The sequence below is a fragment of the Lissotriton vulgaris genome, chromosome 5 (assembly GCF_964263255.1).
Source record: "Lissotriton vulgaris chromosome 5, aLisVul1.2, whole genome shotgun sequence".
In the NCBI taxonomy this organism is placed as follows: Eukaryota; Metazoa; Chordata; class Amphibia; order Caudata; family Salamandridae; genus Lissotriton; species Lissotriton vulgaris.
Window position 1 is genome coordinate 2,025,921,132 of NC_141693.1, and position 25,978 is coordinate 2,025,947,109.

Below are 25,978 nucleotides of genomic sequence, written 5' to 3' on the forward strand. Positions count from 1 at the left end.
AGACACTCAAATCTACCATTGGGCATCAATGGCATTCACAGCGACTCTCCACCAACACGCGGCAGACACTCAAATCTACCATCGAGCATCAATGGCATTCACAGCGACTCTCAACCAACACGCGGCAGACACTCAAATCTACCATCGAGCATCAATGGCATTCACAGCGACTCTCCACCAACACGCGGCGGACACTCAAATCTACCATTGGACATTAACGGCATTCACAGCGACTCTCCACCAACACGCGCCGGACACTCAAATCTACCATCGGGCATCAATGGCATTCACAGCGACTCTCTCCACCAACGCGCGGTAGACACTCAAATCTACCATCGGGTATCAATGGCATTCACAGCGACTCTCCACCAACGCGCGGTAGACACTCAAATCTACCATCGGGCATCAATGGCATTCACAGCGACTCTCCACCAACGCGCGGTAGACACTCAAATCTACCATTGGGCATCAATGGCATTCACAGCGACTCTCCACCAACACGAGGCAGACACTCAAATCTACCATCGGGCATCAATGGCATTCACAGCGACTCTCCACCAACGCGCGGTAGACACTCAAATCTACCATCGGGCATCAATGGCATTCACAGAGACTCTCCACCAACACGCGGCAGACACTCAAATCCACCATTGAGCATCAATGGCATTCACAGCGACTCTCCACCAACGCGCGGTAGACACTCAAATCTATCATCGGGCATCAATGGCATTCACAGGGACTCTCCACCAACACGCGGCAGACACTCAAATCTACCATCGGGCATCAATGACATTCACAGCGACTCTCCACCAACGCGCGGTAGACACTCAAACCTACCTTCCGGCATCAATGGCATTCACAGCGACTCTCCACCAACACGCGGAGGACACTCAAATCTACCATCGGGCATCAATGGCATTCACAGCGACTCTCCACCAACACGCAGCAGACACTCAAACCTACCATCGGGCATCATTGGCATTCACAGCGACTCTTCACCAACACGCAGTAGACACTCAAATCTGTGATCGGCCATCAATGGCATTCACAGCGACTCTCTCCACCAACACGCGGCAGACACTCAAATCTGCGATCGGCCATCAATGGCATTCACAGCGACTCTCTCCACCAACACGCGACAGACACTCAAATCTGCGATCGGCCATCAATGGCATTCACAGCGACTCTCAACCAACACGCGGAGGACACTCAAATCTACCATCGAGCATCAATGGCATTCACAGCGACTCTCCACCAACACGCGGCAGACACTCAAATCTACCATCGGGCATCAATGGCATTCACAGCGACTCTCCGCCAACACGCGGCAGACACTCAAATCTATCATTGGGCATCAAATGCATTCACAGCGACTCTCCACCAACACGCGACAGACACTCAAACCTACCATCAGGCATCAATGGCATTCACAGCGACTCTTCACCAACACGCAGTAGACACTCAAATCTGCCATCGAGCATCAATGGCATTCACAGCGACTCTCAACCAACACGCGGCAGACACTCAAACCTACCATCGGGCATCAATGGCATTCATAGCGACTCTCAACCAATAATCGGCAGACACTCTAATCTACCATTGGGCATCAATGGCATTCACAGCGACTCTCCACCAACACGCAGCAGACACTCAAATCTACCATTGGGCATCAATGGCATTCACAGCGACTCTCCACCAACACGCAGCAGACACTCAAATCTACCATTGGGCATCAATGGCATTCACAGCGACTCTCCACCAACACGCGGCAGACACTCAAATCTACCATTGGGCATCAATGGCATTCACAGCGACTCTCCGCCAACACGCGGCAGACACTCAAATCTACCATCGGGCATCAATGGCATTCACAGCGACTCTCCGCCAACACGCGGCAGACACTCAAATCTACCATTGGGCATCAATGGCATTCACAGCAACTCTCAACCAACACGCGGCAGACACACTCAAATCTACCATCGGGCATCAATGGCATTCACAGCGACTCTCCACCAACACGCGGCAGACACTCAAATCTACCATTGGACATCAACGGCATTCACAGAGACTCTCCACCAACACGCGGCAGACACTCAAATCTGCGATCGGCCATCAATGGCATTCACAGCGACTCTTCACCAACACGCGGCAGACACTCAAACCTACCATCGGGCATCAATGGCATTCACAGCGACTCTCCACCAACACGCTGAGGACACTCAAATCTGCCATCGGGCATCAATGGCATTCACAGCGACTCTCCACCAACACGCGGCAGACACTCAAACCACCATCGGGCATCAATGGCATTCACAGCGACTCTCCACCAACACGCGGCAGACACTCAAATCTGCCATCGGGCATCAATGGCATTCACAGCAACTCTCCACCAACACGCGGCAGACACTCAAATCTACCATCGGGCATCAATGGCATTCACAGCGACTCTCTCCACCAACACGCGGCAGACACTCAAATCTACCATCGGGCATCAATGGCATTCACAGCGATTCTCCACCAACACGCGGCAGACACTCAAACCTACCATCGGGCATCAATGGCATTCACAGCGACTCTCCACCAACACTCGGCAGACACTCAAACCTACCATCGGGCATCAATGGCCTTTACAGCCACTCTCCACCAACACGCGGCCGACACTCAAATCTGCCATCGGGTATCAATGGCATTCACAGCGACTCTCAACCAACACGCGGCAGACACTCAAATCTGCCATCGGGTATCAATGGCATTCACAGCGACTCTCCACCAACACGCGGAGGACACTCAAATCTACCATCGGGCATCAATGGCATTCACAGCGACTCTCCACCAACACGCAGCAGACACTCAAACCTACCATCGGGGATCATTGGCATTCACAGCGACTCTTCACCAACACGCAGTAGACACTCAAATCTGTGATCGGCCATCAATGGCATTCACAGCGACTCTCTCCACCAACACGCGGCAGACACTCAAATCTGCGATCGGCCATCAATGGCATTCACAGCGACTCTCTCCACCAACACGCGGCAGACACTCAAATCTGCGATCGGCCATCAATGGCATTCACAGCGACTCTCAACCAACACGCGGAGGACACTCAAATCTACCATCGAGCATCAATGGCATTCACAGCGACTCTCCACCAACACGCGGCAGACACTCAAATCTACCATCGGGCATCAATGGCATTCACAGCGACTCTCCGCCAACACGCGGCAGACACTCAAATCTATCATTGGGCATCAAATGCATTCACAGCGACTCTCCACCAACACGCGACAGACACTCAAACCTACCATCAGGCATCAATGGCATTCACAGCGACTCTTCACCAACACGCAGTAGACACTCAAATCTGCCATCGAGCATCAATGGCATTCACAGCGACTCTCAACCAACACGCGGCAGACACTCAAACCTACCATCGGGCATCAATGGCATTCATAGCGACTCTCAACCAATAATCGGCAGACACTCTAATCTACCATTGGGCATCAATGGCATTCACAGCGACTCTCCACCAACACGCGGCAGACACTCAAACCTACCATTGAGCATCAATGGCATTCACAGCGACTCTCCACCAACACGCAGCAGACACTCAAATCTACCATTGGGCATCAATGGCATTCACAGCGACTCTCCACCAACACGCAGCAGACACTCAAATCTACCATTGGGCATCAATGGCATTCACAGCGACTCTCCACCAACACGCGGCAGACACTCAAATCTACCATTGGGCATCAATGGCATTCACAGCGACTCTCCGCCAACACGCGGCAGACACTCAAATCTACCATCGGGCATCAATTACATTCACAGCGACTCTCCACCAACACGCGGCAGACACTCAAATCTACCATTGCACATCAACGGCATTCACAGAGACTCTCCACCAACACGCGGCAGACACTCAAATCTGCGATCGGCCATCAATGGCATTCACAGCGACTCTCCACCAACACGCGGCAGACACTCAAATCTGCGATCGGCCATCAATGGCATTCACAGCGACTCTTCACCAACACGCGGCAGACACTCAAACCTACCATCGGGCATCAATGGCATTCACAGCGACTCTCCACCAACACGCTGAGGACACTCAAATCTGCCATCGTGCATCATTGGCATTCACAGCGACTCTCTCCACCAACACGCGGCAGACACTCAAATCTACCATCGGGCATCAATGGCATTCACAGCGATTCTCCACCAACACGCGGCAGACACTCAAACCTACCATCGGGCATCAATGGCATTCACAGCGACTCTCCACCAACACTCGGCAGACACTCAAACCTACCATCGGGCATCAATGGCCTTTACAGCCACTCTCCACCAACACGCGGCCGACACTCAAATCTGCCATCGGGTATCAATGGCATTCACAGTGACTCTCAACCAACACGCGGCAGACACTCAAATCTGCCATCGGGTATCAATGGCATTCACAGCGACTCTCCACCAACACGCGGAGGACACTCAAATCTACCATTGGGCATAAATGGCATTCACAGCGACTCTCCACCAACATGCGGAGGACACTCAAATCTACCATTGGGCATAAATGGCATTCACAGCGACTCTCCACCAATACGCGGCAGACACTCAAATCTGCGATCGTCAATCAATGGCATTCACAGCGACTCTCCACCAACAAACGGCAGACACTCAAATCTGCGATCGTCAATCAATGGCATTCACAGCGACTCTCCACCAACACGCGGCAGACACTCAAATCTGCGATCGTCAATCAATGGCATTCACAGCGACTCTCCACCAACACGCGGCAGACACTCAAATCTACCATCGAGCATCAATGGCATTCACAGCGACTCTCCGCCAACACGCGGCAGACACTCAAATCTACCATCGGGCATCAATGGCATTCACAGCGACTCTCCACCAACACGCGGAGGACACTCAAATCTACCATCGAGCATCAATGGCATTCACAGGGACTCTCCACCAACACGCGGCAGACACTCAAATCTACCATTGGGCATCAATGGCCTTTACAGCGACTCTCCACCAACACGCAGAGGACACTCAAACCTACCATCGGGCATCAATGGCCTTTACAGCGACTCTCCACCAACACGCGGAGGACACTCAAATCTACCATCGGGCATCAATGGCATTCACAGCGACTCTCCACCAACATGCGGAGGACACTCAAATCTACCATCGGGCATCAATGGCATTCACAGCGACTCTCCGCCAACACGCGGCAGACACTCAAATCTACCATTGGGCATCAATGGCATTCACAGCGACTCTCAACCAACACGCGGCAGACACTCAAATCTACCATTGGGCATAAATGGCATTCACAGAGACTCTCCACCAACACGCGGCAGACACTCAAATCTGCGATCGTCAATCAATGGCATTCACAGCGACTCTCCACCAACACGCGGCAGACACTCAAATCTACCATCGAGCATCAATGGCATTCACAGCGACTCTCAACCAACACGCGGCAGACACTTAAATCTACCATCGAGCATCAATGGCATTCACAGCGACTCTCCACCAACACGCGGCGGACACTCAAATCTACCATTGGACATTAACGGCATTCACAGCGACTCTCCACCAACACGCAGCGGACACTCAAATCTACCATTGAGCATCAATGGCATTCACAGCGACTCTCCGCCAACACGCGGCAGACACTCAAATCTGCAATCGGCCATCAATGGCATTCACAGCGATTCTCCACCAACACGCGGCAGACACTCAAACCTACCATCGGGCATCAATGGCATTCACAGCGACTCTCCACCAGCACGCGGCAGACACTCAAACCTACCATAGGGCATCAATGGCATTAACAGCGACTTTCCACCAACACTCGGCAAACACTCAAACCTACCATTGGGCATCAATGGCATTCACAGCGACTCTCCACCAACACGCGGAGGACACTCAAATCTGCGATCGGCCATCAATGGCATTCACAGGGACTCTCCACTAACACGCGGAGGACACTCAAATCTACCATTGGGCATCAATGCCATTCACAGCGACTCTCCACCAACACGCAGCAGACACTCAAATCTACCATTGGGCATCAATGGCCTTTACAGCCACTCTCCACCAACACGCGGAGGACACTCAAATCTACCATTGGACATCAACGGCATTCACAGCGACTCTCCACCAACACGCGGAAGACACTCAAATCAACCATTGGACATCAATGGCATTCACAGCGACTCTCCACCAACACGCGGAAGACACTCAAATCTACCATTGGACATCAACGGCATTCACAGGGACTTTCCACCAACACGCGGAGGACACTCAAATCTGCCATCGGGCATCAATGGCATTCAGACTGCTCATATTACCGTTGCGATGCAAACTCCGGTCCTAAATCCCACACAACTCCCTGGTGCTCACTCCCAAAACAACTGAAGGACATCGCCATCACCCACACAGAAAAATATTAGCCCCATCACTTACTGATAATAGCTTTACGTCAGTGAAATTGCTACAAGTCACATTTTAATCCATGTTTTCTCTTCAAGAGAATTGCTAAAACCACAGACTTTTCACTATGTGCCTTAAAAAAGGATAAACACTTGTTCTGACCTGCACACCGGTCACAGTGCAGGTCAGTCAGCCCTTGTGTGGACTTTGGAAGGGCCGCTGTAGTTGGTGCTCTGCAATGGTCTTGCCAGTGTCCAGGCGGTGCTCATATTCAAAGGCCAAACTCCTCTCCTCCATTTGAAAATGAGATCACGTCTCACCCACTAAGAGAAAAACTCTGACCGGACATCAAAGTCAAAGTCCAATTCTGACGGCTCACAGTTTCCTCAACAGACCTCCTCAATCTATTCAACATCTCAGGTAGACAAAGAGGATACAAGGAATCCCTCTACCGAGAAACAAAGATTGGAGATCTGCTAAGCACCAAACAAGAGCTTCAGAGGTACTGCATCAAACATGCAGAACTGAACACAGAATCTATGTTTCTGTCTTTCATGAAACAACTGAAAAATCCTCTTTTGCAAATTCTGCAGAAATAATGGATTTTACAAACATTTAGACTCTACTCCCCAAGATGTGAGCCGTCGGAGATCATACACCACTTGTTACTTTTATAGTTTCATTTGTGTTCAATACTCTACGGTTTAGCAGCGCTATATATAACTGTTAAACATATATCTGTTGAATACAAAACAAACAGATTTAAAAGGTACTTTTGGGTCCCTTCAACACCAGACCTATAGGCTGGGGGACGGATCAAATATGGGAACAGGAGCACCCTTCTTACCCAAGGGCCACACCAAATGCTCCGCAGCAAAGCCAAGGATCCCCTCTGGTGCTGACCCTTCTGCGTCATAAAGAGATGTTCTTCACATAATGAATACAACATGCTGGATTCCCAAACACCAAACAAGCTTTGTGAGGTTCCAACATGAAGAAGAGTTAGCCACACCTGATGCACTGCCTAAAGCAGACGTCAGTGGCATCGACAAAATGGGAAGTTTTTATTTAAAAAATAACTATAGCCCTTTCGGGATGGGTAACCAGCGAATGAACAAGATACAGGGAATCTTGGGAAGATGAGCGAAAAGCTGGCAATTGGTGGAGAAAAGAAAAGGAAGTGCGGATGACTCATGAAGAACAGGCATGGGGCAGGGCTGGTACTTGGCACCACTGAAACTTTAAAGACTTTTTGATATCTTTCCAAGGAATATACTCAATACCCAGTAGTTGACAGGAGTCATGCTCTGCAGAAGACACGTAACTGCCCATATTACTATACTCAGTTGTAGAATCTGCACGCACGGTGCTGCCTGGGTAAAGGTGACTCCTCTGCTCTCACTTAAGACCAGGGTAGGCCTTTGCACTTGTACCTCTGATTGAACTACACAACACCCTGCTAGAAGGTACTGCCAAGGCAGGATCTGCAATTGTGGCCCAGATGGTGTGGATGGTGTCCGCCCTCACTGACTGGGTAGAAGCTGCATCAGTGGAACCAATGAAGAGGAAGAGCTCTGTCTCTCACTTACGTCCCAGGAGGAATCTGTACAAACATCACTGCACGAACTCTCTGATGAGCTGGCCAACCGAGACGCGCACATCTGACTTGACAGGCTGGTGTTGGATGCCACGTCATCGGAGGTGTCAGACACCAGGTTTCGGTCTCCCATCGTGGGCTGCTGGACCTGCACATCCAAAGACAGTATCATTACCAGCCCACAGCACTCGAAGAGGGGTTTAAAAGAGCCCCATCGCTTTCCACCACTCAAAGGTTTCTTTAGCAACTGCTTCAGGCTCACAGTAACCCTGGCTGCCCTGTGGTGTAGTGCCAAAAAAGGAAAAAAATAAAAATAAAAACTGCCTGTGGCTTACATCTACTCCCGATACCATTAGTGCTGCACAAAGTGCCAGACATTGGTCCTTGTTCCATCCACAGAGGGTTCACAGCAGAGAGAGGACGAGAAGCAGAGTGTAACCGAATGCACAGGCAGAATCTGCACTCGTGGTACTGAGTGAATGTGAATGAGGCTCTGCTATCACTCCCTGCACGGGTAAGGCGTGCACTCATGGCACTGAGTGAATATGAATGAGGCTCTGCTATCACTTCCTGCACTGGCAGAATCTGAACTCGTGGCACTGAGTGAATGTGAATGAGGCTCTGCTATCACTTCCTGCACAGGCAGTATCTCCACTTGTGGCACTGAGTGAATGTGAATGAGGTTCTGCTATCACTCCCTGCACGGGTAAGGTCTGCACTCGTGGCACTGAGTGAATATGAATGAGGCTCTGCTATCACTTCCTGCACAGGTAGGGTCTGCACTCATGGCACTGAGTGAATATGAATGAGGCCCTGCTATCACTCCCTGCACGGGTAAGGTCTGCACTCGTGGTACTGAGTGAATATGAATGAGGCTCTGCTATCACTCCCTGCACTGCACTCGTGGCCCTGAGTGAATATGAATGAGGCTCTGCTATCACTCCCTGCACAAGTAGGATCTGCACTCGTGGTACTGAGTGAATGTGAATGAGGCTCTGCTATAACTTCCTACACAGGTAGGGTCTGGACTCGTGGCACTGAGTGAATATGAATGATGCTCTACTATCACTCCCTGCACGGGTAAGGTCTGCACTCGTGGCACTGAGTGAATGTGAATGAGGCTCTGCTATCACTCCCTGCACAGGTAGGGTCTGGACTCGTGGTACTGAGTGAATATGAATGAGGCTCTGCTATCACTTCCTGCACAGGTAAGGTCTGGACTCGTGGTACTGAGTGAATATGAATGATGCTCTGCTATCACTCCCTGCACAGGTAGGATCTGGACTCGTGGCACTGAGTGAATATGAATGATGCTCTGCTATCACTCCCTGCACGGGTAAGGTCTGCACTCGTGGTACTGAGTGAATGTGAATGAGGCTCTGCTATCACTCCCTGCACAGGTAGGGTCTGGACTTGTGGCACTGAGTGAATGTAAATGAGGCTCTGCTATCACTCCCTGCACGGGTAGGGTCTGCAGTCGTGGTGCTGAGTGAATGTGAATGAGGCTCTGCTATCACTTCCTGCACTGCACTCGTGGTACTGAGTGAATGTGAATGAGGCTCTGCTATCACTCCCTGCACGGGTAGGGTCTGGACTCGTGGCACTGAGTGAATATGAATGAGGCTCTGCTATCACTTCCTGCACTGCACTCGTGGTACTGAGTGAATGTGAATGAGGCTCTGCTATCACTCCCTGCACGGGTAGGGTCTGGACTCGTGGCACTGAGTGAATATGAATGAGGCTCTGCTATCACTTCCTGCACTGCACTCGTGGTACTGAGTGAATGTGAATGAGGCTCTGCTATCACTCCCTGCACGGGTAGGGTCTGGACTCGTGGCACTGAGTGAATATGAATGAGGCTCTGCTATCACTTCCTGCACTGCACTCGTGGTACTGAGTGAATGTGAATGAGGCTCTGCTATCACTCCCTGCACGGGTAGGGTCTGGACTCGTGGCACTGAGTGAATGTGAATGAGGCTCTGCTATCACTTCCTGCACGGGTAAGGTCTGCACTCGTGGTACTGAGTGAATGTGAATGAGGCTCTGCTATCACTCCCTGCACAGGTAGGGTCTGCAGTCGTGGTGCCGAGTGAATGTGAATGAGGCCCTGCTATCACTCCCTGCACGGGTAAGGTCTGCACTCGTGGTACTGAGTGAATGTGAATGAGGCTCTGCTATCACTCCCTGCACGGGTAAGGTCTGCACTCGTGGTACTGAGTGAATGTGAATGAGGCTCTGCTATCACTTCCTGCACAGGTAGGGTCTGGACTCGTGGCACTGAGTGAATATGAATGAGGCTCTGCTATCACTTCCTGCACAGGTAGGGTCTGGACTCGTGGCACTGAGTGAATATGAATGAGGCTCTGCTATCACTCCCTGCACGGGTAAGGTCTGGACTCGTGGTACTGAGTGAATATGAAGGAGGCCCTGCTATCACTTCCTGCACAGGTAGGGTCTGGACTCGTGGCACTGAGTGAATGTGAATGAGGCTCTGCTATCACTTCCTGCACAGGTAGGGTCTGGACTCGTGGCACTGAGTGAATGTGAATGAGGCTCTGCTATCACTCCCTGCACGGGTAAGGTCTGCACTCGTGGTACTGAGTGAATGTGAATGAGGCTCTGCTATCACTCCCTGCACGGGTAAGGTCTGCACTCGTGGTACTGAGTGAATGTGAATGAGGTTCTGCTATCACTCCCTGCACGAGTAGGGTCTGGACTCGTGGCACTGAGTGAATATGAATGATGCTCTGCTATCACTTCCTGCACTGGCAGAATCTGCACTTGTGGCACTGAGTGAATATGAATGAGGCTCTGCTATCACTTCCTGCACAGGTAGGGTCTGGACTCGTGGCACTGAGTGAATGTGAATGAGGCTCTGCTATCACTCCCTGCACGGGTAAGGTCTGCACTCGTGGTACTGAGTGAATGTGAATGAGGCTCTGCTATCACTCCCTGCACGGGTATGGTCTTCACTCGTGGTACTGAGTGAATATGAATGAGGCTCTGCTATCACTTCCTGCACAGGTAGGGTCTGGACTCGTGGCACTGAGTGAATGTGAATGAGGCTCTGCTATCACTCCCTGCACGGGTAAGGTCTGCACTCGTGGTACTGAGTGAATGTGAATGAGGCTCTGCTATCACTCCCTGCACGGGTAAGGTCTGCACTCGTGGTACTGAGTGAATGTGAATGAGGCTCTGCTATCACTTCCTGCACAGGTAGGGTCTGGACTCGTGGCACTGAGTGAATATGAATGAGGCTCTGCTATCACTTCCTGCACAGGTAGGGTCTGGACTCGTGGCACTGAGTGAATATGAATGAGGCTCTGCTATCACTCCCTGCACGGGTAAGGTCTGGACTCGTGGTACTGAGTGAATATGAAGGAGGCCCTGCTATCACTTCCTGCACAGGTAGGGTCTGGACTCGTGGCACTGAGTGAATGTGAATGAGGCTCTGCTATCACTTCCTGCACAGGTAGGGTCTGGACTCGTGGCACTGAGTGAATGTGAATGAGGCTCTGCTATCACTCCCTGCACGGGTAAGGTCTGCACTCGTGGTACTGAGTGAATGTGAATGAGGCTCTGCTATCACTCCCTGCACGGGTAAGGTCTGCACTCGTGGTACTGAGTGAATGTGAATGAGGTTCTGCTATCACTCCCTGCACGAGTAGGGTCTGGACTCGTGGCACTGAGTGAATATGAATGAGGCTCTGCTATCACTTCCTGCACAGGTAGGGTCTGGACTCGTGGTACTGAGTGAATGTGAATGAGGCTCTGCTATCACTTCCTGCACAGGTAGGGTCTGGACTCGTGGCACTGAGTGAATGTGAATGAGGCTCTGCTATCACTCCCTGCACGGGTAGGGTCTGGACTCGTGGTACTGAGTGAATGTGAATGAGGCTCTGCTATCACTTCCTGCACAGGTAGGGTCTGGACTCGTGGTACTGAGTGAATGTGAATGAGGCTCTGCTATCACTTCCTGCACAGGTAGGGTCTGGACTCGTGGTACTGAGTGAATGTGAATGAGGCTCTGCTATCACTTCCTGCACAGGTAGGGTCTGGACTCGTGGCACTGAGTGAATGTGAATGATGCTCTGCTATCACTCCCTGCACGGGTAAGGTCCGGACTTGTGGCACTGAGTGAATGTGAATGAGGCTCTGCTATCACTTCCTGCACAGGTAGGGTCTGGACTCGTGGTACTGAGTGAATGTGAATGATGCTCTGCTATCACTCCCTGCACGGGTAAGGTCTGCACTCGTGGTACTGAGTGAATGTGAATGAGGCTCTGCTATCACTCCCTGCACAGGTAGGGTCTGCAGTCGTGGTGCCGAGTGAATGTGAATGAGGCTCTGCTATCACTTCCTGCACTGCACTTGTGGTACTGAGTGAATGTGAATGAGGCTCTGCTATCACTCCCTGCACGGGTAGGGTCTGGACTCGTGGCACTGAGTGAATATGAATGAGGCTCTGCTATCACTTCCTGCACTGCACTCGTGGTACTGAGTGAATGTGAATGAGGCTCTGCTATCACTCCCTGCACGGGTAGGGTCTGGACTCGTGGCACTGAGTGAATGTGAATGAGGCTCTGCTATCACTTCCTGCACTGCACTCGTGGTACTGAGTGAATGTGAATGAGGCTCTGCTATCACTTCCTGCACAGGTAGGGTCTGGACTCGTGGCACTGAGTGAATATGAATGAGGCTCTGCTATCACTTCCTGCACAGGTAGGGTCTGGACTCGTGGCACTGAGTGAATATGAATGAGGCTCTGCTATCACTCCCTGCACGGGTAAGGTCTGGACTCGTGGTACTGAGTGAATATGAAGGAGGCCCCGCTATCACTTCCTGCACAGGTAGGGTCTGGACTCGTGGCACTGAGTGAATGTGAATGAGGCTCTGCTATCACTTCCTGCACAGGTAGGGTCTGGATTCGTGGTACTGAGTGAATGTGAATGAGGCTCTGCTATCACTTCCTGCACAGGTAGGGTCTGGACTCGTGGTACTGAGTGAATGTGAATGAGGCTCTGCTATCACTTCCTGCACAGGTAGGGTCTGGACTCGTGGCACTGAGTGAATGTGAATGAGGCTCTGCTATCACTCCCTGCACGGGTAAGGTCTGCACTCGTGGTACTGAGTGAATGTGAATGAGGCTCTGCTATCACTCCCTGCACGGGTAAGGTCTGCACTCGTGGTACTGAGTGAATGTGAATGAGGCTCTGCTATCACTTCCTGCACAGGTAGGGTCTGGACTCGTGGCACTGAGTGAATGTGAATGAGGCTCTGCTATCACTCCCTGCACGGGTAAGGTCTGCACTCGTGGTACTGAGTGAATGTGAATGAGGCTCTGCTATCACTCCCTGCACGGGTAAGGTCTGCACTCGTGGTACTGAGTGAATGTGAATGAGGCTCTGCTATCACTCCCTGCACGGGTAGGGTCTGGACTCGTGGCACTGAGTGAATGTGAATGAGGCTCTGCTATCACTCCCTGCACGGGTAAGGTCTGCACTCGTGGTACTGAGTGAATGTGAATGAGGCTCTGCTATCACTCCCTGCACGGGTAAGGTCTGCACTCGTGGTACTGAGTGAATGTGAATGAGGCTCTGCTATCACTTCCTGCACAGGTAGGGTCTGGACTCGTGGCACTGAGTGAATGTGAATGAGGCTCTGCTATCACTCCCTGCATGGGTAAGGTCTGCACTCGTGGTACTGAGTGAATGTGAATGAGGCTCTGCTATCACTTCCTGCACAGGTAGGGTCTGGACTCGTGGTACTGAGTGAATGTGAATGAGGCTCTGCTATCACTTCCTGCACAGGTAGGGTCTGGACTCGTGGTACTGAGTGAATGTGAATGAGGCTCTGCTATCACTTCCTGCACAGGTAGGGTCTGGACTCGTGGCACTGAGTGAATGTGAATGAGGCTCTGCTATCACTCCCTGCACGGGTAAGGTCTGCACTCGTGGTACTGAGTGAATGTGAATGAGGCTCTGCTATCACTCCCTGCACGGGTAAGGTCTGCACTTGTGGTACTGAGTGAATGTGAATGAGGCTCTGCTATCACTTCCTGCACAGGTAGGGTCTGGACTCGTGGCACTGAGTGAATGTGAATGAGGCTCTGCTATCACTCCCTGCACGGGTAAGGTCTGCACTCGTGGTACTGAGTGAATGTGAATGAGGCTCTGCTATCACTCCCTGCACGGGTAAGGTCTGCACTCGTGGTACTGAGTGAATGTGAATGAGGCTCTGCTATCACTCCCTGCACGGGTAAGGTCTTCACTCGTGGTACTGGGTGAATGTGAATGAGGCTCTGCTATCACTTCCTGCACAGGTAGGGTCTGGACTCGTGGCACTGAGTGAATGTGAATGAGGCTCTGCTATCACTCCCTGCACGGGTAAGGTCTGCACTCGTGGTACTGAGTGAATGTGAATGAGGCTCTGCTATCACTTCCTGCACAGGTAGGGTCTGGACTCGTGGCACTGAGTGAATGTGAATGAGGCTCTGCTATCACTCCCTGCACGGGTAAGGTCTGCACTCGTGGTACTGAGTGAATGTGAATGAGGCTCTGCTATCACTCCCTGCACGGGTAATGTCTGCACTCGTGGTACTGAGTGAATGTGAATGAGGCTCTGCTATCACTTCCTGCACAGGTAGGGTCTGGACTTGTGGTACTGAGTGAATGTGAATGAGGCTCTGCTATCACTTCCTGCACAGGTAGGGTCTGGACTCGTGGTACTGAGTGAATGTGAATGAGGCTCTGCTATCACTTCCTGCACAGGTAGGGTCTGGACTCGTGGCACTGAGTGAATGTGAATGAGGCTCTGCTATCACTCCCTGCACGGGTAAGGTCTGCACTCGTGGTACTGAGTGAATGTGAATGAGGCTCTGCTATCACTTCCTGCACAGGTAGGGTCTGGACTCGTGGCACTGAGTGAATGTGAATGAGGCTCTGCTATCACTCCCTGCACGGGTAAGGTCTGCACTCGTGGTACTGAGTGAATGTGAATGAGGCTCTGCTATCACTCCCTACACGGGTAATGTCTGCACTCGTGGTACTGAGTGAATGTGAATGAGGCTCTGCTATCACTTCCTGCACAGGTAGGGTCTGGACTTGTGGTACTGAGTGAATGTGAATGAGGCTCTGCTATCACTTCCTGCACAGGTAGGGTCTGGACTCGTGGTACTGAGTGAATGTGAATGAGGCTCTGCTATCACTTCCTGCACAGGTAGGGTCTGGACTCGTGGCACTGAGTGAATGTGAATGAGGCTCTGCTATCACTCCCTGCACGGGTAAGGTCTTCACTCGTGGTACTGAGTGAATGTGAATGAGGCTCTGCTATCACTCCCTGCACAGGTAAGGTCTGCACTCGTGGTACTGAGTGAATGTGAATGAGGCTCTGCTATCACTTCCTGCACAGGTAGGGTCTGGACTCGTGGCACTGTGTGAATGTGAATGAGGCTCTGCTATCACTCCCTGCACGGGTAAGGTCTGCACTCCTGGTACTGAGTGAATGTGAATGAGGCTCTGCTATCACTTCCTGCACAGGTAGGGTCTGGACTCGTGGCACTGAGTGAATGTGAATGAGGCTCTGCTATCACTCCCTGCACGGGTAAGGTCTGCACTCGTGGTACTGAGTGAATGTGAATGAGGCTCTGCTATCACTCCCTGCACGGGTAAGGTCTGCACTCGTGGTACTGAGTGAATGTGAATGAGGCTCTGCTATCACTTCCTGCACAGGTAGGGTCTGGACTCGTGGCACTGAGTGAATGTGAATGAGGCTCTGCTATCACTCCCTGCACGGGTAAGGTCTGCACTCGTGGTACTGAGTGAATGTGAATGAGGCTCTGCTATCACTCCCTGCACGGGTAAGGTCTGCACTTGTGGTACTGAGTGAATGTGAATGAGGCTCTGCTATCACTTCCTGCACAGGTAGGGTCTGGACTCGTGGCACTGAGTGAATGTGAATGAGGCTCTGCTATCACTCCCTGCACGGGTAAGGTTTGCACTCGTGGCATTGAGTGAATGTGAATGAGGCTCTGCTATCACTCCCTGCACGGGTAAGGTCTGCACTCGTGGTACTGAGTGAATGTGAATGAGGCTCTGCTATCACTCCCTGCACAGGTAGGGTCTGCAGTCGTGGTGCCGAGTGAGTGTGAATGAGGCTCTGCTATCACTTCCTGCACGGGTAAGGTCTGCACTCGTGGTACTGAGTGAGTGTGAATGAGGCTCTGCTATCACTTCCTGCACAGGTAGGGTCTGGACTTGTGGCACTGAGTGAGTGTGAATGAGGCTCTGCTATCACTTCCTGCACAAGTAGGGTCTGGACTCGTGGCACTGAGTGAATATGAATGAGGCTCTGCTATCACTTCCTGCACAGGTAGGGTCTGGACTCGTGGCACTGAGTGAATGTGAATGAGGCTCTGCTATCACTCCCTGCACGGGTAAGGTCTGCACTCGTGGTACTGAGTGAATGTGAATGAGGTTCTGCTATCACTCCCTGCACGAGTAGGGTCTGGACTCGTGGCACTGAGTGAATATGAATGATGCTCTGCTATCACTTCCTGCACTGGCAGAATCTGCACTTGTGGTACTGAGTGAATGTGAATGAGGCTCTGCTATCACTTCCTGCACAGGTAGGGTCTGGACTCGTGGCACTGAGTGAATGTGAATGAGGCTCTGCTATCACTCCCTGCACGGGTAGGGTCTGGACTCGTGGTACTGAGTGAATGTGAATGAGGCTCTGCTATCACTTCCTGCACAGGTAGGGTCTGGACTCGTGGTACTGAGTGAATGTGAATGAGGCTCTGCTATCACTTCCTGCACAGGTAGGGTCTGGACTCGTGGTACTGAGTGAATGTGAATGAGGCTCTGCTATCACTTCCTGCACAGGTAGGGTCTGGACTCGTGGCACTGAGTGAATGTGAATGATGCTCTGCTATCACTCCCTGCACGGGTAAGGTCCGGACTTGTGGCACTGAGTGAATGTGAATGAGGCTCTGCTATCACTTCCTGCACAGGTAGGGTCTGGACTCGAGGTACTGAGTGAATGTGAATGATGCTCTGCTATCACTCCCTGCACGGGTAAGGTCTGCACTCGTGGTACTGAGTGAATGTGAATGAGGCTCTGCTATCACTCCCTGCACAGGTAGGGTCTGCAGTCGTGGTGCCGAGTGAATGTGAATGAGGCTCTGCTATCACTTCCTGCACTGCACTTGTGGTACTGAGTGAATGTGAATGAGGCTCTGCTATCACTCCCTGCACGGGTAGGGTCTGGACTCGTGGCACTGAGTGAATATGAATGAGGCTCTGCTATCACTTCCTGCACTGCACTCGTGGTACTGAGTGAATGTGAATGAGGCTCTGCTATCACTCCCTGCACGGGTAGGGTCTGGACTCGTGGCACTGAGTGAATGTGAATGAGGCTCTGCTATCACTTCCTGCACTGCACTCGTGGTACTGAGTGAATGTGAATGAGGCTCTGCTATCACTTCCTGCACAGGTAGGGTCTGGACTCGTGGCACTGAGTGAATATGAATGAGGCTCTGCTATCACTTCCTGCACAGGTAGGGTCTGGACTCGTGGCACTGAGTGAATATGAATGAGGCTCTGCTATCACTCCCTGCACGGGTAAGGTCTGGACTCGTGGTACTGAGTGAATATGAAGGAGGCCCTGCTATCACTTCCTGCACAGGTAGGGTCTGGACTCGTGGCACTGAGTGAATGTGAATGAGGCTCTGCTATCACTTCCTGCACAGGTAGGGTCTGGATTCGTGGTACTGAGTGAATGTGAATGAGGCTCTGCTATCACTTCCTGCACAGGTAGGGTCTGGACTCGTGGTACTGAGTGAATGTGAATGAGGCTCTGCTATCACTTCCTGCACAGGTAGGGTCTGGACTCGTGGCACTGAGTGAATGTGAATGAGGCTCTGCTATCACTCCCTGCACGGGTAAGGTCTGCACTCGTGGTACTGAGTGAATGTGAATGAGGCTCTGCTATCACTCCCTGCACGGGTAAGGTCTGCACTCGTGGTACTGAGTGAATGTGAATGAGGCTCTGCTATCACTTCCTGCACAGGTAGGGTCTGGACTCGTGGCACTGAGTGAATGTGAATGAGGCTCTGCTATCACTCCCTGCACGGGTAAGGTCTGCACTCGTGGTACTGAGTGAATGTGAATGAGGCTCTGCTATCACTCCCTGCACGGGTAAGGTCTGCACTCGTGGTACTGAGTGAATGTGAATGAGGCTCTGCTATCACTCCCTGCACGGGTAGGGTCTGGACTCGTGGCACTGAGTGAATGTGAATGAGGCTCTGCTATCACTCCCTCCACGGGTAAGGTCTGCACTCGTGGTACTGAGTGAATGTGAATGAGGCTCTGCTATCACTCCCTGCACGGGTAAGGTCTGCACTCGTGGTACTGAGTGAATGTGAATGAGGCTCTGCTATCACTTCCTGCACAGGTAGGGTCTGGACTCGTGGCACTGAGTGAATGTGAATGAGGCTCTGCTATCACTCCCTGCATGGGTAAGGTCTGCACTCGTGGTACTGAGTGAATGTGAATGAGGCTCTGCTATCACTTCCTGCACAGGTAGGGTCTGGACTCGTGGTACTGAGTGAATGTGAATGAGGCTCTGCTATCACTTCCTGCACAGGTAGGGTCTGGACTCGTGGTACTGAGTGAATGTGAATGAGGCTCTGCTATCACTTCCTGCACAGGTAGGGTCTGGACTCGTGGCACTGAGTGAATGTGAATGAGGCTCTGCTATCACTCCCTGCACGGGTAAGGTCTGCACTCGTGGTACTGAGTGAATGTGAATGAGGCTCTGCTATCACTCCCTGCACGGGTAAGGTCTGCACTCGTGGTACTGAGTGAATGTGAATGAGGCTCTGCTATCACTTCCTGCACAGGTAGGGTCTGGACTCGTGGCACTGAGTGAATGTGAATGAGGCTCTGCTATCACTCCCTGCACGGGTAAGGTCTGCACTCGTGGTACTGAGTGAATGTGAATGAGGCTCTGCTATCACTCCCTGCACGGGTAAGGTCTGCACTCGTGGTACTGAGTGAATGTGAATGAGGCTCTGCTATCACTCCCTGCACGGGTAAGGTCTTCACTCATGGTACTGGGTGAATGTGAATGAGGCTCTGCTATCACTTCCTGCACAGGTAGGGTCTGGACTCGTGGCACTGAGTGAATGTGAATGAGGCTCTGCTATCACTCCCTGCACGGGTAAGGTCTGCACTCGTGGTACTGAGTGAATGTGAATGAGGCTCTGCTATCACTTCCTGCACAGGTAGGGTCTGGACTCGTGGCACTGAGTGAATGTGAATGAGGCTCTGCTATCACTCCCTGCACGGGTAAGGTCTGCACTCGTGGTACTGAGTGAATGTGAATGAGGCTCTGCTATCACTCCCTGCACGGGTAATGTCTGCACTCGTGGTACTGAGTGAATGTGAATGAGGCTCTGCTATCACTTCCTGCACAGGTAGGGTCGGGACTCGTGGCACTGAGTGAATGTGAATGAGGCTCTGCTATCACTCCCTGCACGGGTAAGGTCTGCACTCGTGGTACTGAGTGAATGTGAATGAGGCTCTGCTATCACTTCCTGCACAGGTAGGGTCTGGACTCGTGGTACTGAGTGAATGTGAATGAGGCTCTGCTATCACTTCCTGCACAGGTAGGGTCTGGACTCGTGGTACTGAGTGAATGTGAATGAGGCTCTGCTATCACTTCCTGCACAGGTAGGGTCTGGACTCGTGGCACTGAGTGAATGTGAATGAGGCTCTGCTATCACTCCCTGCACGGGTAAGGTCTTCACTCGTGGTACTGAGTGAATGTGAATGAGGCTCTGCTATCACTCCCTGCACGGGTAAGGTCTGCACTCGTGGCACTGAGTGAATGTGAATGAGGCTCTGCTATCACTCCCTGCACGGGTAAGGTCTGCACTCGTGGTACTGAGTGAATGTGAATGAGGCTCTGCTATCACTCCCTGCACGGGTAAGGTCTGCACTCGTGGTACTGAGTGAATGTGAATGAGGCTCTGCTATCACTTCCTGCACAGGTAGGGTCTGGACTCGTGGCACTGAGTGAATGTGAATGAGGCTCTGCTATCACTCCCTGCACGGGTAAGGTCTGCACTCCTGGTACTGAGTGAATGTGAATGAGGCTCTGCTATCACTTCCTGCACAGGTAGGGTCTGGACTCGTGGCACTGAGTGAATGTGAATGAGGCTCTGCTATCACTCCCTGCACGGGTAAGGTCTGCACTCGTGGTACTGAGTGAATGTGAATGAGGCTCTGCTATCACTCCCTGCACGGGTAAGGTCTGCACTCGTGGTACTGAGTGAATGTGAATGAGGCTCTGCTATCACTTCCTGCACAGGTAGGGTCTGGACTCGTGGCACTGAGTGAATGTGAATGAGGCTCTGCTATCACTCCCTGCACGGGTAAGGTCTGCACTCGTGGTACTGAGTGAATGTGAATGAGGCTCTGCTATCACTCCCTGCACGGGTAAGGTCTGCACTTGTGGTACTGAGTGAATGAGGCTCTGCTATCACTTCCTGCACAGGTAGGGTCTGGACTCGTGGCACTGAGTGAATGTGAATGAGGCTCTGCTATCACTCCCTGCACGGGTAAGGTTTGCACTTGTGGCATTGAGTGAATGTGAATGAGGCTCTGCTATCACTCCCTGCACGGGTAAGGTCTGCACTCGTGGTACTGAGTGAATGTGAATGAGGCTCTGCTATCACTCCCTGCACAGGTAGGGTCTGCAGTCGTGGTGCCGAGTGAGTGTGAATGAGGCTCTGCTATCACTTCCTGCACGGGTAAGGTCTGCACTCGTGGTACTGAGTGAGTGTGAATGAGGCTCTGCTATCACTTCCTGCACAGGTAGGGTCTGGACTTGTGGCACTGAGTGAGTGTGAATGAGGCTCTGCTATCACTTCCTGCACAAGTAGGGTCTGGACTCGTGGCACTGAGTGAATATGAATGAGGCTCTGCTATCACTTCCTGCACAGGTAGGGTCTGGACTCGTGGCACTGAGTGAATGTGAATGAGGCTCTGCTATCACTCCCTGCACGGGTAAGGTCTGCACTCGTGGTACTGAGTGAATGTGAATGAGGCTCTGCTATCACTCCCTGCACGGGTAAGGTCTGCACTCGTGGTACTGAGTGAATGTGAATGAGGCTCTGCTATCACTCCCTGCACAGGTAGGGTCTTCACTCGTGGTACTGAGTGAATGTGAATGAGGCTCTGCTATCACTCCCTGCACGGGTAAGGTCTGCACTCGTGGTACTGAGTGAATGTGAATGAGGCTCTGCTATCACTTCCTGCACAGGTAGGGTCTGGACTCGTGGCACTGAGTGAATGTGAATGAGGCTCTGCTATCACTCCCTGCATGGGTAAGGTCTGCACTCGTGGTACTGAGTGAATGTGAATGAGGCTCTGCTATCACTTCCTGCACAGGTAGGGTCTGGACTCGTGGTACTGAGTGAATGTGAATGAGGGTCTGCTATCACTTCCTGCACAGGTAGGGTCTGGACTCGTGGTACTGAGTGAATGTGAATGAGGCTCTGCTATCACTTCCTGCACAGGTAGGGTCTGGACTCGTGGCACTGAGTGAATGTGAATGAGGCTCTGCTATCACTCCCTGCACGGGTAAGGTCTGCACTCGTGGTACTGAGTGATTGTGAATGAGGCTCTGCTATCACTCCCTGCACGGGTAAGGTCTGCACTCGTGGTACTGAGTGAATGTGAATGAGGCTCTGCTATCACTTCCTGCACAGGTAGGGTCTGGACTCGTGGCACTGAGTGAATGTGAATGAGGCTCTGCTATCACTCCCTGCACGGGTAAGGTCTGCACTCGTGGTACTGAGTGAATGTGAATGAGGCTCTGCTATCACTCCCTGCACGGGTAAGGTCTGCACTCGTGGTACTGAGTGAATGTGAATGAGGCTCTGCTATCACTCCCTGCACGGGTAAGGTCTTCACTCGTGGTACTGGGTGAATGTGAATGAGGCTCTGCTATCACTTCCTGCACAGGTAGGGTCTGGACTCGTGGCACTGAGTGAATGTGAATGAGGCTCTGCTATCACTCCCTGCACGGGTAAGGTCTGCACTCGTGGTACTGAGTGAATGTGAATGAGGCTCTGCTATCACTTCCTGCACAGGTAGGGTCTGGACTCGTGGCACTGAGTGAATGTGAATGAGGCTCTGCTATCACTCCCTGCACGGGTAAGGTCTGCACTCGTGGTACTGAGTGAATGTGAATGAGGCTCTGCTATCACTCCCTGCACGGGTAATGTCTGCACTCGTGGTACTGAGTGAATGTGAATGAGGCTCTGCTATCACTTCCTGCACAGGTAGGGTCGGGACTCGTGGCACTGAGTGAATGTGAATGAGGCTCTGCTATCACTCCCTGCACGGGTAAGGTCTGCACTCGTGGTACTGAGTGAATGTGAATGAGGCTCTGCTATCACTTCCTGCACAGGTAGGGTCTGGACTCGTGGTACTGAGTGAATGTGAATGAGGCTCTGCTATCACTTCCTGCACAGGTAGGGTCTGGACTCGTGGTACTGAGTGAATGTGAATGAGGCTCTGCTATCACTTCCTGCACAGGTAGGGTCTGGACTCGTGGCACTGAGTGAATGTGAATGAGGCTCTGCTATCACTCCATGCACGGGTAAGGTCTTCACTCGTGGTACTGAGTGAATGTGAATGAGGCTCTGCTATCACTCCCTGCACGGGTAAGGTCTGCACTCGTGGTACTGAGTGAATGTGAATGAGGCTCTGCTATCACTTCCTGCACAGGTAGGGTCTGGACTCGTGGCACTGAGTGAATGTGAATGAGGCTCTGCTATCACTCCCTGCACGGGTAAGGTCTGCACTCCTGGTACTGAGTGAATGTGAATGAGGCTCTGCTATCACTTCCTGCACAGGTAGGGTCTGGACTCGTGGCACTGAGTGAATGTGAATGAGGCTCTGCTATCACTCCCTGCACGGGTAAGGTCTGCACTCGTGGTACTGAGTGAATGTGAATGAGGCTCTGCTATCACTCCCTGCACGGGTAAGGTCTGCACTCGTGGTACTGAGTGAATGTGAATGAGGCTCTGCTATCACTTCCTGCACAGGTAGGGTCTGGACTCGTGGCACTGAGTGAATGTGAATGAGGCTCTGCTATCACTCCCTGCACGGGTAAGGTCTGCACTCGTGGTACTGAGTGAATGTGAATGAGGCTCTGCTATCACTCCCTGCACGGGTAAGGTCTGCACTTGTGGTACTGAGTGAATGTGAATGAGGCTCTGCTATCACTTCCTGCACAGGTAGGGTCTGGACTCGTGGCACTGAGTGAATGTGAATGAGGCTCTGCTATCACTCCCTGCACGGGTAAGGTTTGCACTCGTGGCATTGAGTGAATGTGAATGAGGCTCTGCTATCACTCCCTGCACGGGTAAGGTCTGCACTCGTGGTACTGAGTGAATGTGAATGAGGCTCTGCTATCACTCCCTGCACAGGTAGGGTCTGCAGTCGTGGTGCCGAGTGAGTGTGAATGAGGCTCTGCTATCACTTCATCACGGGTAAGGTCTGCACTCGTGGTACTGAGTGAGTGTGAATGAGGCTCTGCTATCACTTCCTGCACAGGTAGGGTCTGGACTTGTGGCACTGAGTGAGTGTGAATGAGGCTCTGCTATCACTTCCTGCACAAGTAGGGTCTGGACTCGTGGCACTGAGTGAATATGAATGAGGCTCTGCTATCATTCCTGCACAGGTAGGGTCTGGACTCGTGGCACTGAGTGAATGTGAATGAGGCTCTGCTATCACTCCCTGCACGGGTAAGGTCTGCACTCGTGGTACTGAGTGAATGTGAATGAGGCTCTGCTATCACTCCCTGCACGGGTAAGGTCTGCACTCGTGGTACTGAGTGAATGTGAATGAGGCTCTGCTATCACTCCCTGCACAGGTAGGGTCTGGACTTGTGGTACTGAGTGAATATGAATGATGCTCTGCTATCACTCCCTGCACAGGTAGGGTCTGGACTCGTGGTACTGAGTGAATATGAATGATGCTCTGCTATCACTTCCTGCACAGGTAGGGTCTGGACTCGTGGCACTGAGTGAATGTGAATGAGGCTCTGCTATCACTCCCTGCACGGGTAAGGTCTGCACTCGTGGTACTGAGTGAATGTGAATGAGGCTCTGCTATCACTCCCTGCACGGGTAATGTCTGCACTCGTGGTACTGAGTGAATGTGAATGAGGCTCTGCTATCACTTCCTGCACAGGTAGGGTCGGGACTCGTGGCACTGAGTGAATGTGAATGAGGCTCTGCTATCACTCCCTGCACGGGTAAGGTCTGCACTCGTGGTACTGAGTGAATGTGAATGAGGCTCTGCTATCACTTCCTGCACAGGTAGGGTCTGGACTCGTGGTACTGAGTGAATGTGAATGAGGCTCTGCTATCACTTCCTGCACAGGTAGGGTCTGGACTCGTGGTACTGAGTGAATGTGAATGAGGCTCTGCTATCACTTCCTGCACAGGTAGGGTCTGGACTCGTGGCACTGAGTGAATGTGAATGAGGCTCTGCTATCACTCCCTGCACGGGTAAGGTCTTCACTCGTGGTACTGAGTGAATGTGAATGAGGCTCTGCTATCACTCCCTGCACGGGTAAGGTCTGCACTCGTGGTACTGAGTGAATGTGAATGAGGCTCTGCTATCACTTCCTGCACAGGTAGGGTCTGGACTCGTGGCACTGAGTGAATGTGAATGAGGCTCTGCTATCACTCCCTGCACGGGTAAGGTCTGCACTCCTGGTACTGAGTGAATGTGAATGAGGCTCTGCTATCACTTCCTGCACAGGTAGGGTCTGGACTCGTGGCACTGAGTGAATGTGAATGAGGCTCTGCTATCACTCCCTGCACGGGTAAGGTCTGCACTCGTGGTACTGAGTGAATGTGAATGAGGCTCTGCTATCACTCCCTGCACGGGTAAGGTCTGCACTCGTGGTACTGAGTGAATGTGAATGAGGCTCTGCTATCACTTCCTGCACAGGTAGGGTCTGGACTCGTGGCACTGAGTGAATGTGAATGAGGCTCTGCTATCACTCCCTGCACGGGTAAGGTCTGCACTCGTGGTACTGAGTGAATGTGAATGAGGCTCTGCTATCACTCCCTGCACGGGTAAGGTCTGCACTTGTGGTACTGAGTGAATGAGGCTCTGCTATCACTTCCTGCACAGGTAGGGTCTGGACTCGTGGCACTGAGTGAATGTGAATGAGGCTCTGCTATCACTCCCTGCACGGGTAAGGTTTGCACTCGTGGCATTGAGTGAATGTGAATGAGGCTCTGCTATCACTCCCTGCACGGGTAAGGTCTGCACTCGTGGTACTGAGTGAATGTGAATGAGGCTCTGCTATCACTCCCTGCACAGGTAGGGTCTGCAGTCGTGGTGCCGAGTGAGTGTGAATGAGGCTCTGCTATCACTTCCTGCACGGGTAAGGTCTGCACTCGTGGTACTGAGTGAGTGTGAATGAGGCTCTGCTATCACTTCCTGCACAGGTAGGGTCTGGACTTGTGGCACTGAGTGAGTGTGAATGAGGCTCTGCTATCACTTCCTGCACAAGTAGGGTCTGGACTCGTGGCACTGAGTGAATATGAATGAGGCTCTGCTATCACTTCCTGCACAGGTAGGGTCTGGACTCGTGGCACTGAGTGAATGTGAATGAGGCTCTGCTATCACTCCCTGCACGGGTAAGGTCTGCACTCGTGGTACTGAGTGAATGTGAATGAGGCTCTGCTATCACTCCCTGCACGGGTAAGGTCTGCACTCGTGGTACTGAGTGAATGTGAATGAGGCTCTGCTATCACTCCCTGCACAGGTAGGGTCTTCACTCGTGGTACTGAGTGAATGTGAATGAGGCTCTGCTATCACTCCCTGCACGGGTAAG

The 25,978-nt window shown here is 52.0% G+C and overlaps 1 protein-coding gene across 4 annotated transcripts in view; it reads right to left on the minus strand.

Moving 5' to 3' along the window:
• Window positions 1–25,978, minus strand: part of ODF2 (outer dense fiber of sperm tails 2) — a 417,376-nt gene that overhangs the window by 311,348 nt on the left and 80,050 nt on the right. For 3 of the 4 annotated variants that reach the window (XM_086924895.1, XM_086924892.1, XM_086924893.1), the window contains one exon: window positions 8,040–8,195. The exons of the other annotated variant lie outside the window; for it this stretch is intronic. In XM_086924895.1, the coding sequence (XP_086781021.1) occupies window positions 8,040–8,195 (156 nt within the window). The remainder of the gene's footprint in view (window positions 1–8,039; window positions 8,196–25,978) is intronic. 4 annotated transcript variants of the gene reach the window in all.